This window comes from Perna viridis, chromosome 6 (genome assembly GCF_037379345.1).
Source record: "Perna viridis isolate PV_CMFRI_1.1 ecotype Kerala chromosome 6, ASM3737934v1, whole genome shotgun sequence".
In the NCBI taxonomy this organism is placed as follows: domain Eukaryota; kingdom Metazoa; phylum Mollusca; class Bivalvia; order Mytilida; family Mytilidae; genus Perna; species Perna viridis.
Window position 1 is genome coordinate 38253115 of NC_142450.1, and position 17910 is coordinate 38271024.

A 17910-nucleotide genomic window follows, 5' to 3' on the forward strand; every position below is an offset into this window, starting at 1 on the left:
GGGTTACCCGGGTGATAATGTTCTATCAATTGATTCGAACTTTCAACTATCCATTTTTCAATTTTACAATTTGTTATTTAGTAATATATAGTACCTGGTGTAGCTAAGAAAGAAATTGCATACCTGGAAGACGTCAAACAAATGTTGAAACTATTGTATTAAGGCCCAAGAACTGTTTCTGCATAATTCAAATCACACAATTACCGTATATATTGTATAATACAACAATAAAACCTGATGGGTCCAAAAATCTGACAAATTGGTTGGACATCCTATAGACTATAGAATCTGCATTCCAACGCAAATTCGAATATATCCTATCCAAGGCTTATCTTTTCATTAGTTTAATTCGATTCGCATTAGATTAATCATTATTGGCTACGTGTAAAATCTTTACTCGTGGATTCAAATACTCCGTCAAATTCACTCTTGATTCACATTTAATGAGCTTTACATACATATGTTTAAAGCAGGGATACAGTAATTCTACGCCGAGTAAACATCATCCGCTGATTTAAGAAACATGAAGCATTTTCTGAGTGCTGATACTATCAGTTCTTCTGCAGAAATCGGCAAATCACTTTATTGTGCTTGTTAGTTGTGGAATGATAATTGTATTGGGGAGCTATATACATAAACCATGTTTAATTTGTGTTTTTCAAGTTGAATAGCTACAGTAGATTTGTCAGTAACGTTAAGATGGATAGTAACAACTGAGATATGTATGTCGGTAGTACTTATTATACATTATTAATTGTGCAGAAAATGCACGCACGTGTTTCTCATTAAATTCTCTACGGCAGTAACAATCAATGTCTATATGCTATACATGTAATCATGACTGAATTAACGATTTCTTAGCGCAGTGAGACTTGTTTTTGTATATGTATAGTACAAGTGAAGAGACAGGACATCAACCAGTGTATTTACACAAAGTTAATTTCTAACACAGGCTTGCTAGGGATTTACAGTCCACGGTTCAACATTAACAGCTGGGCGATATACCGCACAGTTTTGTTGATGTTGTTACAGTCCACGGTTCAACTTTAACAGCAGGGCGATATACCGTACAGTTTTGTTGATGTTGTTACATTCCACGGTTCAACATTAACAGCTGGGCGATATACCGCACAGTTTTATTCATATTGTTTTCGTTGTTGCTTTTTTTTGGGGGGATGAGGTTTTGTTCTTGTTTTTTAGGGGTTTTGTTTTTGTTTTTTGTTTGTTTTCTTTTGTTTTCTCGTTTTGTTTTAGTTTGTCTTTGTATAGTTCTTTTGATGTTCTTCTTTGTGGGGTGACCAGATCCATCTTTTCACGCTTTACGATGTTTCCTACAAAGCTATCATGTATATTTCTAGCAAATTTTGCTGTATGAAAAGAAAAACAAAAACAGAAAGCTTGTGTATTATTGTTCGGCGAACCGTTTTTTGACCATCATTTGTAATAAAGAACGCGTAACATAGAAGCTGTAATGTTATACAGTCGTATACTTACACTAAGGGTGTGGTAGTAATGAAAATTTTATAATTAAGGGGTAAAACATTAAGTAACAGGGTTGTTCCTATCACGACCTCCCATCAAACTGTAATAACAGGTACAACTATAGCAAGGGTCTCTTATCTTCCTCAACAATACATGATTATTTGTGAAAGCTATAAAAACTTTGAACTAATCGAGCTTAACAGTCGTCTCTACTTAAAAGCGATAAATAACAGATATACCCGTTTGAACGAGGCGGTAATTGTACCGTGGCTAACCGGACGTCGTGATGATTTCATGTAGGATTGTTTTTGTTATTTCGATTTGTGTTTTCTTATCTGGTAGGTTATTTTTGTTACTATTTACTTTATCTGTTACGTATATGTGCATGAAAGAAGGTTATTTCAGATGCAGCTGCATGACCAAATACTCTTATAAAATTTATTTAGTTAACTATTGACATCAAATATTTCTTTTTAATTTATATTGCCCATTTTGTTTCTAAACTTCTTAACGTTTCAAATAAGTTTCTTTTCATTGTCAAAAATAATATACCACTCCTCCGAAATTATTTTACAGAAAAAGATAGAACAAAATGTAACTTAACTAATAGCACATATATAGCTTGGGATTTCACTGTTGAATTTTAACCACATTGAGAAAAAAAATCATACCGTATTATTATCCAATCAGTAACATGTAATGATCGATGTTGAAAGCACAGTGCATGTAAGTGATGGCCAAAACCTAAAATTTAACCCACCCCTCCAAAAAAAAAAACATGGATGTTCATTCATTTGTATGCCTTATATGCTCGAAATGAAATTTGATATTAAGTAATTATTCCTCGACAGGTAGAACATACCCAGTCTGTTTATACGATAGCTTTATTACCATGTCATAGGTTAGGTTCAGGTCACCATACGGTACATAAATTCAGAAAATTTGCCATGTGAATCGGTTGCCTCGGGTAATACCACTCGAAAGTCCAAATACCTGTATAAAAAAAATGTATGTTTACCAACAGTTTCAAAACATTATATATAACTCAATAGGAGATAAATGTTCCGTTGTTTGTGTCATTTATCAGTACTCTATGGCGGTTTCTCGACGATTTTGATCTATTCATGAACGGTTGGAGAGTGATATATTTTATAATATGTATTCATTAGCATACGGCTTCGAGTTATATAGCTGTTGGGATAGATATACCAATCAGTCGAAAATTACTTTATATTCATTCATAATAATCTTTAAGTTAGCCGTTGAAAAACAATCGCGTACCCTTTCTTTCACGACTCGCGCTTTCAAGTCATATGATAACAATACCACAAGAAAACCAACATAAAGAAAGCATTCATTTCATTACCGACAAGCCAAGGTAACGGAAAGTCCCACGAAAGTAAATAAGTACATCAGTTGAAAGGTCGCATAACCAGACATTTTTCAGGACCCACTAAACCCCGAAATACATTTTCGGAGCGCCATACCCATGTTCCAGTCTGTTGTTGAGGTACCGGTGGGGATCAATGCAAAAGGCATTATCAACAGACACGAGGTCGTGGACCTAGCTTATGTCGAACACCATGCTGACGTGACCAGTTTTTTGTCTCAAACGCATGGCGATATGTCTGTTATCTGCTAGTTACTGCAGACCGTTCTTTTTAATGGTATTTCAACACCCCCTTTTAGCTTTTGTTACCGCTTTAACGATGATGATTTCAGGTCTATCATCTAACCTCATGAATATGTTTATTAATGCATGCATCTGTTGAGTTTTGGTCCACTCATGTTTTAATTGTTATATAATTTTATGTAATGTTTGTATATATCGCTTCGCCATGGCAGGGAAATATACTGGTCACAGGGTAGGTCTCGCCAGTTTCAAGACAGAAGCAATGCTCGCAAATCTGCTCACCAAAATTTTATTCCTCAATGAAAATCGTTGTATGATAGCTCATTTTAAAAGCAAAATATCAGCAATCTGTTTGACGTTTTGCCTTCAAATTGTTTCACAGTAGAGGACATAAACATTTGATAGCGATAATCACTTGTCAGCGAGAACTACAGTCAACTCCCTGACCAGTATATTTATATAAAGTCCCAAACCGGTTTAATGTCCACCTTTACCTTTGATACCTCTATAATGCTTCTTTGTTAAGTATATTTGTATCATTAATCTATTCTTCTAAAAGCTCTACATTCAAATATGGTCCTTCTGGTCACGTCGTTACGGGAGATTAAAACATTATCGAAAACGTAATATCCTTTCTAAAGGTCCCAAGTACCGTGAACCACGCTCCATAAATTGGAATTATAACTTTAAAGTTCTTATGGATGCCGTCGAGGACTATGCAAGAAAATGGATAAAACGAGAACAAGAAGACATTGATTCTGTCAGAGTCGTTAAAGGCTGTGAGGTCTTTAATTTTGAAACGAATGGAAGTTTTAAGTAGGTCAATGAGTGCCAAGGCTACATCAGTTTTCAAAGACCCCGATGTAGCAAAAACATTGTCTACTATACATAACAAATATGTTGTCGTACCAGCAGACAAAGCCCAAAACAACATTGTTTTTGTCTGCAAAACGTTTTATATCCAATGTTTATTATCAGAGGTAGACGTAGAAAATAATAGCAGTGATTAGACCTATACTGCTACCACTCTCTCCAAAGAAGAGATTGTGGAAAACCGTAAATCTGTGCTACCCTCTTTTGGTCTCTCTACCAAGGACGATGATTGTGATTTACCGTCTATGTACTGGATTCCTAAACTTCACAAGAATCCATACTAACAACGTTTCATAGCTGGATCTGCAAAATGTACCACCAAACCTCTTTCAAAACTTTTAACTTCTATACTCACAACTGTCAAAGAGGGTCTGCAGTCCTACCACAACACTTGTTACTCCCGTAGTGGTATTAATTCAATGTGGATCATGAAAAGTTCAAAAGATCTTTTGGAGACAATCAGTTCAAGACTATTATCTGAATACAATAGCATTAAAACCTATGATTTTTCAACACTGTATACTTTTATTCCCCATACTCAGTTAAAATCCCGACTTAAAAACATTATACATCGTTGTTTTTCCAAAAAAAGATGGTACACCTAGATACAAATATATAGTTCTTGGTAAAGATTCCTCATACTTTGTAAGAAATAATTCCAAATCATCTTCCAAATATACAGAGGAAAATGTTCACAAAAAGCTGGAATTTTTAATTGACAACATATTTGTCCAGTGTGGTGGACGTGTTTTTCAACAAACGGTCGGCATTCCAATGGGAACAAATTGTGCTCCTTTACTTGTTGACCTATTTCTTCACTCTTATGAGGCTGACTTTATAGCTGATTTGATAGCTTTACGACAAACGTGATGACTTTTCATTCAAAATTGTCAACTTTCCTTTTATCTGTGGCAACATTCCTTCAGCTCCTGCGTATGGTGTGTTCATATCACAATTCACACGTTATCCCAGAGCTTGCCGAAGCTACGCAGACTTTTTGCATCGCGCTAGTACTCTAACAAATAGGATTCTGGAACAGGGTTATGTTGCTACAAGATTGAAGTCATCACTACAGAAGTTTTATGGTCGTCATCATGAACTCGTTATGATGTATCCATCAGCATCATGAAAACTGATTTATTCAACGGATCATGATTTGCCTTTCCTCGTTTGTCTACCCCGGAAGTGACTTTTTATGAGCAACTCGGCGGGTGTTTCTAGAAAAGCAGAGGAGGCTTACCCTACCGGTGCACCTGGTCCATGCTCCCAGTTTTTAGTGGAGTCCGAGTTGCTCATTTACTTTTGTTACTTTGTATGTATGATTTTAGTTACTTTATGTTCTTTGTTGTGTGTGTCTGTTTTCCATGTCTGGTCTTTGTCCCTGGATTATATTCTTTTGATTACCGCTATAACCTTGGTTCCCTTGATTACTCTTTCTAGTATAGCAATTTCATTTGCATATAGTCCGTCCTTTGGGACTTAAAATTCATGTTCAAATTTTACGGGTCTATAAGAAATGATAATGTATTGATCTGGTATATACACTTCGTGATCAACTTTAGGTCTTTTTTCATGTGAGTTTGATCTTAAATTAAGGAGAGTTTGATTCTCGGTAATACTATTATTTAAGGAAAGCGAAATTATTGAATTTCAATATGTACTCACTTCAGTTATGATGGTAGTAAAAAATACTATTATTGAATCCCTCCGTACAGCTTTCCCTTTTCTTCCTTTTTTTTTCGTGGTAAAACATAAAATAATCATGAATTAGTTAATAGGACCAAAACATGTTGTTCATTTTTCCTTTTCTTGGTTGTAATTGTCACCTTTAGAATTTACCATACAGGTCTATGAATTCACTAGCCTACTAAAAATTTAATATAAAAAACTAACGTTTGTTGTAGAGCTCTAGTGTGACATATTTATTGAATAAAGACTTGTGCACAAGAAGACAAAGATTACCATTAATTAAATGATAATTTAACTTCTTGTTACATTTTTTGCTATCCATGGGCTGTAATAGATAGAAAAATGTAAAAAAGTTTAAAAAAAAATATTTTTGTGATTTTATGTATACAACTATGAATTTTGAGGATGAGGATAGGGGTACTTCATCCTCGCTTCCCTCCCAACAGACCACCGCCTCCTCCCGCCCTCCTGACCACCGCTTCCCGACACCTTTCATTTTATCCCCGGTTATGGTTCCCAACCACAATCCCGCTTCCCGTATATTTTACTCCCCGTTCCCCTCCTTTCAACCACCAATTCCTGCTCCTCAACCCCGTATCCCCAAACCCTGTCCTCATATGTATGACTCTATATCGTAGTGCACAAGAAGACATTATTTCTTTCCACAACCTACATTTTCTTCGAACTACACAAGCATTAAATTATTTCGTTCTGACATGACCACAGAGACTAAGGTATATAGATCTAGAGATTATAGGGCCATTTAGGATAACAGTGATTAATAACCAAGTTATAATTAAAAACCATATCACCAGGTATGGAATATGGAGCCGATAAATTATGAAATTAGCTTCCAAATGACGATTTAAGGTGGAACGGTACTATTTTTCCCCAAACCTTTGAAAAATCTACCCCTTTAAAACAATGACGGCGCTGTGATTAAACCGACTTTTCCCAGTTATATCTTCATTTTCCTTACCAAAGTTAGCAAAATTACTCAAGGGGATCTGACATGGAAAAAGAATCCGAGAAAATTCTTTGACGACAAATTGATTCCGTAATGGGAGGTAAAGGTACCTAAAAATCACCATGAATGTGATGAATGGGGAGGGGGTGCACGGTGGACCCTCCGATCCCATGGACTATTATGCTCCTATATACTCTCTGAATGTACATTAGTAGTAGAATGAAATGTAAGATAATAGTTGAATGTATTTTGCTCATATTTTCTTTTTAATTAAATTGTTATCGGTATGAAATTATTTGTTTAAAGTATGAATGTACTTGAGAAAGATATACAACTATTTATTCATTATTACATGTACTATGTGATTGACACACGATCATTATAATTTCTGCCACGGCAAAGGCTGAAAGCCAAACAACCAAATATTCCAAAGGAATCATAGAGAAAAATGTTTAACTTGTGAAAGTTTAATTTAATAGCAAAATATCAACTCACTTTATTAGCTCACCTGGTCCATGGCAATGTGAGCTATTGCCATCACTTGCATCCGTCGTCTATGATTGTCGTCTTTAATTATTAACTCCATTTTAAAATCTTTTCTGAAACCATTCAGTGGATTATTACCAAACGTGGTCACCAGCATTTTTAGGGTATTTACGTAGAAAACTGTGTCAATTATATAGATCAAGCATAACATGGCCGCTGTTTCTGTTTCTAAACCACTGGGGTCAAATCACTAATTTCTACATCGACCTGAAGAAACTATATGAGGTATTGAAAAATGAATGTGACTAGCCTTTCCAGCTTGGAGAGCTCTACAAATGTTTATATTAGGTCAAAGTTGTAGGACCACTCCTTGTTTATAGTTTTTACCATTGAAAGGCGATAAATTGTGTTTTTTTTTTTCTTTTTTTTTTTAACTTTTTTTCATACGACCACAAAAACAAGCAGTCTTATAAGGTTATGGCGCAGTTGTCGTTGCCGTCGTTGGCGTAGTCGTCGTCATCTAGGGATCCTTTGTTTCCGTGCGATAACTTTAGTTGTGGTTGACCAGTTGTTCTTAGTTTTTGATATGATTTTACTTTCCACAAAAGAAAGTTTCCTATTTAATTTGGACTTTATGGCCCTTACTGTTTTAGAAAAGGGGGTCAAAAAGGGTAAAAATAGGTGTTTTATCAAAACCCGTGAAGACAGTTTTTTTATCTTATTTTAATTATTCTTTTTTTTTATTGTGTTCTTTATTTAATTCTGGTTAAGCAATGTAGCAGCAGATTTTATGTGTTTTTGGACCGTTTTCAAGTTGTATGGGATCTAAGGTTGGCAACTCAATAAAAAATCAACTTTTTAAAAATTTTTGGTCCGATTTCGATAATTCTTTTTTTATTGGATTCCTCATAAAAATCCCTGTTGTTGTATCATGCTGCACTCAGCAAAGCTATTTATTAGCCAATATCTTAAAAAAACTATAATAGATAGGAAAAAAAAACTTTCAATCGATTAAATGATCCTTACAATAAGGTCTACAAAATAAAGTTTTCATTGAAGTTGGACGACTCCTTGTCAGAGTTATTGCCCTTTAACTGCTTTTAGCAAATATCTTGAAAACTGCTATAAAGGAAAAACAATTCCAATCGATTAAGTGATTCTTATGACAAGGCCTACAAAAGTCTTCATTTGGTCGAATTTGTAGGATGACTCCTTGCTAGAGTTATTGTCCTTGTAAGGGGAAAATAATAAGATGAGCGATTCAGGATCATGGGAGTCTCCAGTATAATTTCAATATCATGACAAACTTGTTGCGGCTCTTTTTTAAGATGTTGAAATTAAATAACTTGAGTTGATAATGTGTGAAATTCTATTTTCACTTGTTATACTTCTATGCACATATTTAAATTTTGCTGAATTTCAGGTTAAAGTGAACTATATATGTTCATACAATACCAACTTTTAAAATTTCACAGAAATTTATGTTCAGGTTATGTAATTTAATGCTTGTAGAGGGAAGATGGTTTTACATAACTATGCATTTTAATTCTTGGATTTCACAAATGTAATTAAGACACCGTTATTTAGGATAAGTTATTTTTTTATTGTAAGATGAAAAATAGAAGATTGCTAACTAACACAACTCAGTGTAACAGTTTCTGATTCATTTTATATACAGCTGAACCTGTCCATTCAAAACAAGCTCAGATCCTCTGGTTTCTTTTACTGTATAAATACCATCCAGCTCTCTAGACTTAGGTGAAGACGATGTACACTATATGTCTTGGGTACTGAAGTGCTTACAGTTATTAATTATCATAATCCATATTTATTACAGATTTTTACTGCAAATATTAATTTTAAATCTAAATATAGTGTTCATTGAAGAAACTCCCTTTTGTTTTTGGATGTTTCAACTTCACCAATTTTTCATGTTAGTATTCAAAGACTTTGGTCACCAAAAATAGGGATATGGTCGCCTAGCTGTTGATAAGTAACGAAAGGGATGTTGAATGAAACAATTTATACAAGTTTATTTTGTAATATTCTAATTAATATCAATATAAATTTCCCAACAACTGTTCATTTTTGTATTATTTTTAAGAATCAACTCCAGTAACAGACCACCTTCACCTGAGAGTTAAGAGGAACGATGGCTTAAAAACGGTAACCATTGACGACAGAAAAAATTGTAAACCTGGAGATGTAAGTACATATGAAGTCATATATTATATGTTTTGTCTATGATTTTGTAACTTTTTCAAGTTATATGCTCACTTCTGTAGGTTTGTGAGGAAAACTTGTCGTATAGAAACCAAAACGTTTTAAGCTTAAATAATTCTGTTTTTCTTGTTACCTAACCAACACTTTTTCCCCAGTCTGGGGTGCTGCTGTGGTCTTTTAGAGTGCACATAAAGGACCAACATCACAACTTCAACCCGAAAGTATAATGTTGGGTTTTATTGCAACCCTTTCCCTTGACTCTTCGTATACTGGCAGTAAATGAACAATGTAACAGGTGACTAGATTTGGATTTCTCTCAAGGTTGTAGTCTCCTTAAGGCTTTACTTGGCATGGTATAATAGCATTGCATCAGAGATTTGGGATCCGGGTTTTCCTTCTCCATGGTGGACTACCTTCTAAGTTAATAAACCCATTCTATCCGAGGCTAGCAATGGTGTTTGAGTGCAACTAATGTGCCTTTGCCTCATCCACAGTCAATTTAAGCTGTTATGCTGGATTTACATTTGATAAATCACCATTGAATGATATGGAGTTGGACTTAGGTTCTTAAAGGTTCTTTAAGGTAAATATCTAAAAGGGGTTTCATGGATTCGAGTACTACTAATGTTACTCTTATGAGGCTGACTATAGCTGATCTACCCCGAAAGAAAGAATATCGTTTGGCTAGATCCTTTAATCTCAGTTTCCGCTATATAGATGACGTGATATCTTTGAATAATCCTAATTTTGGGGATTTGATACATTACATCTACCCCAAAGAAATTGAGATAAAGGATACTACAGACACTGTGAAGTCAGCCTCATATCTTGCCCTTCACTTAGAAATCGATGGCAAAGGAAAACTATTGACCGAACTTTAAGACAAATGTTATGGTGTATCTATCTGCGCCACGAAAACTGAATTGTTCAACGTGTCATAGTTCTCCTTTCCTCTTATGTCTACCCCGGACTTTTCTTTTTATGAGCAACTCGGCGAGTGTTTCTAGAAAAGCAGATGACGCTTACCCTACCGGTACACCTGGTCCATGCTCCCAGTGTTTAGTTGAGTCCGAGTTGCTCATTTGTTTTGGTTACTTTGTATGTATGATTTTAGTTACTTTATGTTCTTTGTTGTGTATGTATGTTTTCCATGTCTGGTCTTTGTCCCTGGGTTACATTCTTCTGATTGCCCTTTTACATTGGTTCCCTTGATTACTCTTTCGAAGCCTTCTTCCCTGTTCTTTCCCTTATAATAATAAAAATAACATTTGAAAGTTTTTTTTATTATTTACTAATCTAAATATCATGTTTGCATATTTTTGTTTAGTTTTAGACTTAAATTTGTATAAATTTCCATGTAATCATAACCCAAATGAAATTATTTGTTCAGATTATGTTTTTTTTTTTTTTTTTTTTTTTTTTTTTTTTTTTTTCAAAAGGATTTATTTCAAGTGTACCATATGATAATTATACTATACTATAGTATAGAGGTCAAGAGAATCAGTCGTACTTGTATAATCCTGTTGACCCCATCCTTTATAAATAATGACAATCTTATCCTTTATCAACATGGACACTTCACACTAGCCACAACCCAAACAAAGCCTTCTAATAATAAATAATGCAATAGTACGCTGACGCAAGGGAGATAAATAAACACTTGACTTAATTTGAAATTTTGATAATTTTAAAAGTATCAGTTGTTTGTATTATATTGAAGTTTAATGATATTAAGTTGGTTGGTTGCAGAATTTCAAATTGCTTTTGTTATGCATGTATTATTCACTTCATAAGTTTTATAGTTAAGATTATGAACTTGTTGATTGTTTTGGTGTGGCCATCTCACTGTCCATTCCCACCATTAAAACAGTTTTATTCACAACATCTTACTAGCCGTTTCCTTCAATCTGATCATATGAGTAACTTGGCCGGTGTTTTTAGAAAAGCAGAGGACACTTGCCCTACCGATGCATCTTGTCTTACTTCTAGTTTTTTTGTGGCTTCTGGATTGCTTATTTATTCCTGAATTTCTGTGTGTATTATTTCAGGGAAGTTTGAGTTATGCATGGTTTCTGTTAGTTTTCTTAGTCTAATCTTTGTTCCAGAATTTTGAATATCCTGTTCTTGTTCATTCTAGTCATATGGTCTCCTTCTTTTACTTGCTTTTAAAATTCATGATTTTTGTCCTCTGCCGCTGTACGGAAGGGGACACAGAATTATTGGTGTCCTTGTATCCGTGTGTCTGTGTGTCTCTCTGTCCAACACACTTGATTTTGTGGACGCTTTCCTCAGAGACCGTTCTATGGATTTTGGTAAACTTTTGTGGGAATGTTAGTCACTATATGTACTTGATCATATTATACATTTTGATTCAACATTTTCACACGAGTTATTGCATTTTCACTTTTTTGTGGCAGTGGGGGATAAGTGACTGATCAGAAAGTACGCAGAACATCACGTATTACCTCAATACATTGAGCTTTAAATGACATTTAACTACCTTTAATGCAAAAATTAGCATACTTATTAGATTTGGTAACTTGGCCACATGTTGTTGGGGGTCTCTCCTGTATACGGAACTGCTTGTCAGAATTAAAATTTCGTAGGATGGATGATATCGATCATACTGTCCAGCTATATTTTACTTGGTCACAAGGAAGATATCTCAGTATAGTAATCACTCTAGTAGAATATTGTTAATAATGGCCCCTTTGGCCTTATAGTCAACACTCACTTAAAGTTTTTATCAGCATACCGCCTTAATAAAATTTTTGCACGTGCCAATGTATGATTGAAGAGACAATTCTGCAACCGTTTTGCTTCTCGCTACTATGTTATCCATCAATACAATGGTACACAATGGCAAATTTTGATCCTAAGATGGCAGACTACATTTGCGAACCAAAAAAACTTACAAGGGATATTGTTTTTATCTTTCACTTACAGACCCCTCCTGTGACACGAGTGAATACTACAGAGAGACTCATAGCTCTGAGGGCTCTGTTTGACAAAAATGGTATAGATGGTTATATTATCCCTACAGAGGATGCTCACCAGGTAATGATACATCTATCATCACAAGTAGTTGTTTATCCTATTTCTGCAGTTGAGGCTGTAAAATAATAAAACTGTAAGCCTATATATATGGCTCGGTTTTGCCCTTTTGATTTAATTAGCTGGATGTAAGGAGCGGTTATAAGCCTCGAGGTGATAACTCAAACCAAGTTCCATAATCACCCTTACATACCATAATTTCCTACAGTCAATATCTAATAATTGCATCTACTGTGCAAATCATTAAACACGATAGTCTTATAGAATAATCAGCTTTAAACATGATGTTTCAAGAGTGAATGACAAAACAAGACAATTTTATTGATAACCTTAGACACAATAGAGAACACTATCATAGCATACACAAATCACAAAACGATACATACAGTAATTACAAAACATAAAAACAATGAACAACACAGTATCAAGATATCAAGTATTTAACGGAGGAAAGGTTGGTTTTCACAGCATTATAGCAATATTTCTAATAAATGATGCCAAATTAATGTACAGTTCTTTGTGACAAAATTCCAGAAGCCCTTTTAATTTAAACATCTGCGGATTTATAGTATAATATTTTGGTACATACAGTAATTACAAAACATAAAAACAATGAACAACACAGTATCAAGATATCAAGTATTTAACGGAGGAAAGGTTGGTTTTCACAGCATTATAGCAATATTTCTAATAAATGATGCCAAATTAATGTACAGTTCTTTGTGACAAAATTCCAGAAGCCCTTTTAATTTAAACATCTGCGGATTTATAGTATAATATTTTGGTAAACATTTAAACTTATATTTCTTTTACACTTTCATGCTGACACAAAATGAAAATATCTATATAATGAAATTCATTTCAGATTCCCTTCCCACAAAGATGACACAACGGAACACATTTCTAGCTATTTAAATGAACCATGCCCACAATTATTGGTCAACTTTTATTGATTATTGTGTATTGTATTTCTTGTTCGCCAGCTCGGACTATTTGATACATGTGGAATATAATAAGAGAAACATGTCAAATGTTGTTATAAGTATTGAATGTTTATTTTTTATGTTACATGAGCATGTAAAAGCGTTGACTGGTCACATATTTTTGTCATTATGTCATTGAAAATGTGATATGGTCAATGCTTTTACACACTGATGAAACATAATTTAAATGAAACATGCAATTCTTAAAGTGAATAACGCTGACCCCCCCCCCCAAAAAAAAAAAAAAAAAAATAATAATAATAATAATAATAATAATAATAATAATAATAAAAATAAAATAAAATAAAATAAATTAAAAATAAGCAGGTTAAGGTTTCAGCATTTCAATGACTACCAGTAGTAGACCTCAAAATCATTTCAGTTTCTTAGCAATCTCCACTCTTTTAATCATTTAGTATGTACATGTAGCATGGGAGTCATGGAATGAGAAACAGGTGGATATAAAAATGGAAAACTTTTTAAATGATAAAGATTTTTGTTTTACATTTATGCTGAAATAATGCTTACATGAATTGTGTTTGTTTAGTACAAAAGTACTTGTTAATTTATCTGTTTATCTTATAGAGTGAGTACCCTTCAGATTATGATCTCAGAAGACAGTACATCTCAGGATTCACTGGGTCAGCAGGTTAGTCAAGTATCAAATGCTAAAAATGGCCAACAAGAGAAAATGATTTACCTATGTTATTGACAGGTTTTAACTCACCTTGACCAAAGGCCAATGAAAGTTCATGTCATCACTTAATTTGCATCCGTCATCTCACTGTAAAAAATCTCTGAAATCACTTCGTGGATTGCAACCAAATTTATTCAAATCAGTTTTCTTTTTTATGTTGACTTCAAAATTGTGTCAATTATGCTGTTTTAGCAACAAACATGATCACCTTGTCTGTGTAAGGACACTACTAATAACATGAGAGGAAAACAAAGATGACCCACTTTCTCCAGCTTAAAGAGCTATACACTAAAGTCTCTATTTGATCTATATTGTAGGATACTCTTTGATAGGCGAAAAAATACATTTTAAAATGTTATTTTAGCTATAAAAGATAAAAAGAAACTTTTAGATGCAGAAATGATCCTTAAGAAAAGGCAGACACAAGAATTTGGGTGGACGTTTTTTTCAGATATTGATATGATATTTGGTATCTATATCTGATATTTTGAGTATATATATCGAAGGTACAACCTTCTCTGTCAGTTGCAAATAAAAAAAATTGCCAAATGAAACTTGCATTCTATTCTTCTTAAATGATTTTTCAGTGGGGATGGGTTTAGGACTCCCATGAAATACTCTAGAATACTTGTTGAGCTAAACATACAGACAGTATACAAAACTAAAAGTTAATGTAATCACGATTTGTAACTTTTGTAAAGTAGCTGTTAAAATTCAATGAATGTATCTAATTATTGATTTTACAACTTCATATGGCTTTATTACACCATTAAAAATTTTTTTTTGCCCTATTTAGAATTACATCTTTCAATAAATCCATAAACAAATCTATACTTAAGCTGTAAATGCCTTTCCGTGAAAATTACAGGGTAAGTATGATACAGAGGAGTGGAACATAAAATTTTATTGTTATACAGTTCTCACCACTTGGCTTTATTATCCTCACAATAAACTCATTGAGTTATATGGTAACAATGTATAGAGGTAGTTGTGACGTACCTTGAAGCATGTCAGCAAAGAATCATTATAAAAATAATCGATATTCATCAGAAGATAATTAAAGAGTAATCAAGGGAACCAAGGTTATAGCGGTAATAAAAAAATGTAATCCAGGGACAAAGACCAGACATGGAAAACAGACATACACAACAAAGGACATAAAGTAACTAAAATCACACATACAAAGTAACAAAAGTAAATGAGCAACTCGGACTCCACTAAAAACTGGGAGCATGGATCAGGTGCACCGGTAGGGTAAGCGTTTTCTGCTTTTCTAGAAACACCCGCCGAGTTGCTCATAAAAAGTCAAGTCCGGGGTAGACAAACGAGGAAAGGAAAACTATGACCCGTTGAATAAATCAGTTTTCATGGTGCTGATGGATACACCATAATGATCCACGAGTTCATGATGACGACCGTAAAACTTTTGTAGTGATGACTTCAATCTTGTAGCAACATAGCCCTGTTCCAAAAGCCTATTTGTTAGAGTTCTAGCACGATACAAAAAGTCTGCGTAGTTTCGGCAAGCTCTGGCATAACGTACGAGTTGTGATATAAACACTCCATACGCAGGAGCCGAAGGGATGTTGCCACAGATGAAAGGAAAGTTGACAATTCTGAATGAAAAGTCATCACGTTTGTCGTAAAGTTTGGTCAATAGTTTTCCTTTACCATCGATTTCTAAGTGTAGGTCAAGATATGAGGCTGACTTCACAGTGTCTGTAGTATCTTTTATCTCAAGTTCTTTTGGGTAGATGCGATGTATCAAATCCCCGAAATTAGGATTGTTTATAGATAACACGTCATCTATATAGCGAAAACTGAGATTGAAGGATCTAGCCAAACAATATTCTTTCTTTCTGATCAGATCAGCTATAAAGTCAGCCTCATAAGAGTGAAGAAATAGGTCAGCTAGTAAAGGAGCACAATTTGTTCCCATTGGAATGCCGACCGTTTGTTGAAAAAAACACGTCCACCACACTGGACAAACATGTTGTCGAATAAAAATTCCAGCATTTTGTAAACATCTTCCTCTGTATATTTGGAAGATGATTCGGAATTATTTCTTACAAAGTATGAGGAATCTTTACCAAGAACTATATATTTGTATCTAGGTGTACCATCTTTTTGGAAAAACAACGATATATAAAGATTTTAAGTCGGGATTTTAACTGAGTATGGGGAATAGAAGTATACAGTGTTGAAAAATCACAGGTTTTAATGCTATTATATTCAGATAATAGTCTTGAACTGATTGTCTCCAGAAGATCTTTTGAATTTTTCAGGATCCACATTGAATTAATACCACTACGGGAGTAACAAGTGTTGTTGTAGGACTGTAGACCCTCTTTGACAGTTGTGAGTATAGAAGTTTAAAGTTTTGAAAGAGGTTTGGTGGTACATTTTGCAGATTCAGCTATGAAACGTTGTTTGTATGGATTCTTGTGAAGTTTAGGAATCCAGTACATAGACGGTAAATCACAATCATCGTCCTTGGTAGAGAGACCAAAAGAGGATACTTATTTTAAATCCATTTTAAATTTATTACAGATACAACTTCGCATAAAAAACTGTTAAAATTTGAAAAAACATACGGTTTTGAAATGAAATTTCTTACTTAAGAGATATTAAGATATCAAAACATTGATTGAATGCTTTGATACTGGCTGACAAATTTTCCTCCATAGATGGATACACAGTTTTGGATACAATTGTAATACAATTGTAAAACAATGCGCTTTCCCATTGTTTTCATACTGATTTTCCTGGAAGGTCTATGATGTCTCAATGTAAAACTTTCATTTTTCCAACGCAGTCGGTATTGAGTTCGCTTTGATATCACGTGACATCCATGATGCTTAATCATGGTAACCTAAACGATGTAGCTTACTGTTTTTTAACATACTGCATCATTATACAGACTTGTATAAATTTGCTATCAATTTGGATATTGGTTTCCACAGACTCTTTAAACCAATTTGTGTTAAAGGTCATGATTAAGAAAAAGATCATTTCTTCCACTACCGTTTGTCAACAAAGGTATAAATGCAATTAATCTGGCTAACATCCTCCATCACAAAAACGTTACCAAAAAAATTCCCTCATTTTTCAAGGACAAATCATGAGAGATTATTTCATATTCCTATACTTCATCTATTGCATCCAAAATTTTTCAATTATAAAAGGCTATTTCAGAACGTCGAGATTGAGGGCTTCAAGGGTAAACCACCTGACTGTTCTTTCAAAAGCTCTCCTTTCAAATATGGTCCTTCCGGTCACGTCGTTACGGGAGATTGAAGCATCATCGAAAACGAATCTTTGAATCAGGTCCGTTCTAAAGGTCCCAAGTACTTTGAACCACGCACCATAATTTGGAGTTATAACTTTAAAGTTCTTATGAATTCCGTGGAGAACTACGTAAGAAAATGGATAAAACGAGATCAAGAAGACATTGATTCTCTCTCAGAGTGGGTAAAGGCCATGTGGTCTTTAATTTTGAAAGGAATGGAAATTTCAAGTAGGTAAACGAGTGTCAATGCTACATCAGTTTTCAAAGACCCCGATGTAGCAAAAATATGGTCTACTATACATGAAAAATATGTTGTCGTACCAGCAGACAAAGCCCAAAACATGTATTGTTTTTGTCTGCAAAACGTATTTTATACAATGTTTATTATCAAAGATAGACGTAAAAAAATGTTAGCAGTGATAGACCCAGACTGCCATTACACTCTCCAGAGAAGATATAAAAGATGATGATTGTGATTTACCGTCTATGTACTGGATTCCTAAATTCCACAAGAATCCATACAAACAATGTTAC

At 34.2% G+C, this 17910-nt stretch overlaps 1 protein-coding gene across 4 annotated transcripts in view; it reads left to right on the forward strand.

The window, feature by feature from the left end:
* The first annotated feature begins 1657 nt into the window (after nucleotides 1-1657).
* The window catches only part of LOC148614854 (xaa-Pro aminopeptidase 1-like), a 42598-nt gene continuing 26345 nt past the window's right edge, over nucleotides 1658-17910 (forward strand). For 2 of the 4 annotated variants that reach the window (XM_088589282.1, XM_088589281.1), the window contains exons 1-4: nucleotides 1658-1820; nucleotides 9235-9335; nucleotides 12300-12410; nucleotides 13976-14039. In XM_088589282.1, the coding sequence (XP_088445408.1) occupies nucleotides 1769-1820; nucleotides 9235-9335; nucleotides 12300-12410; nucleotides 13976-14039 (328 nt within the window). In that variant the 5' untranslated portion in view covers nucleotides 1658-1768. The remainder of the gene's footprint in view (nucleotides 1821-9234; nucleotides 9336-12299; nucleotides 12411-13975; nucleotides 14040-17910) is intronic. The other 2 variants (XM_088589285.1, XM_088589283.1) reach the window with 1 other exon arrangement.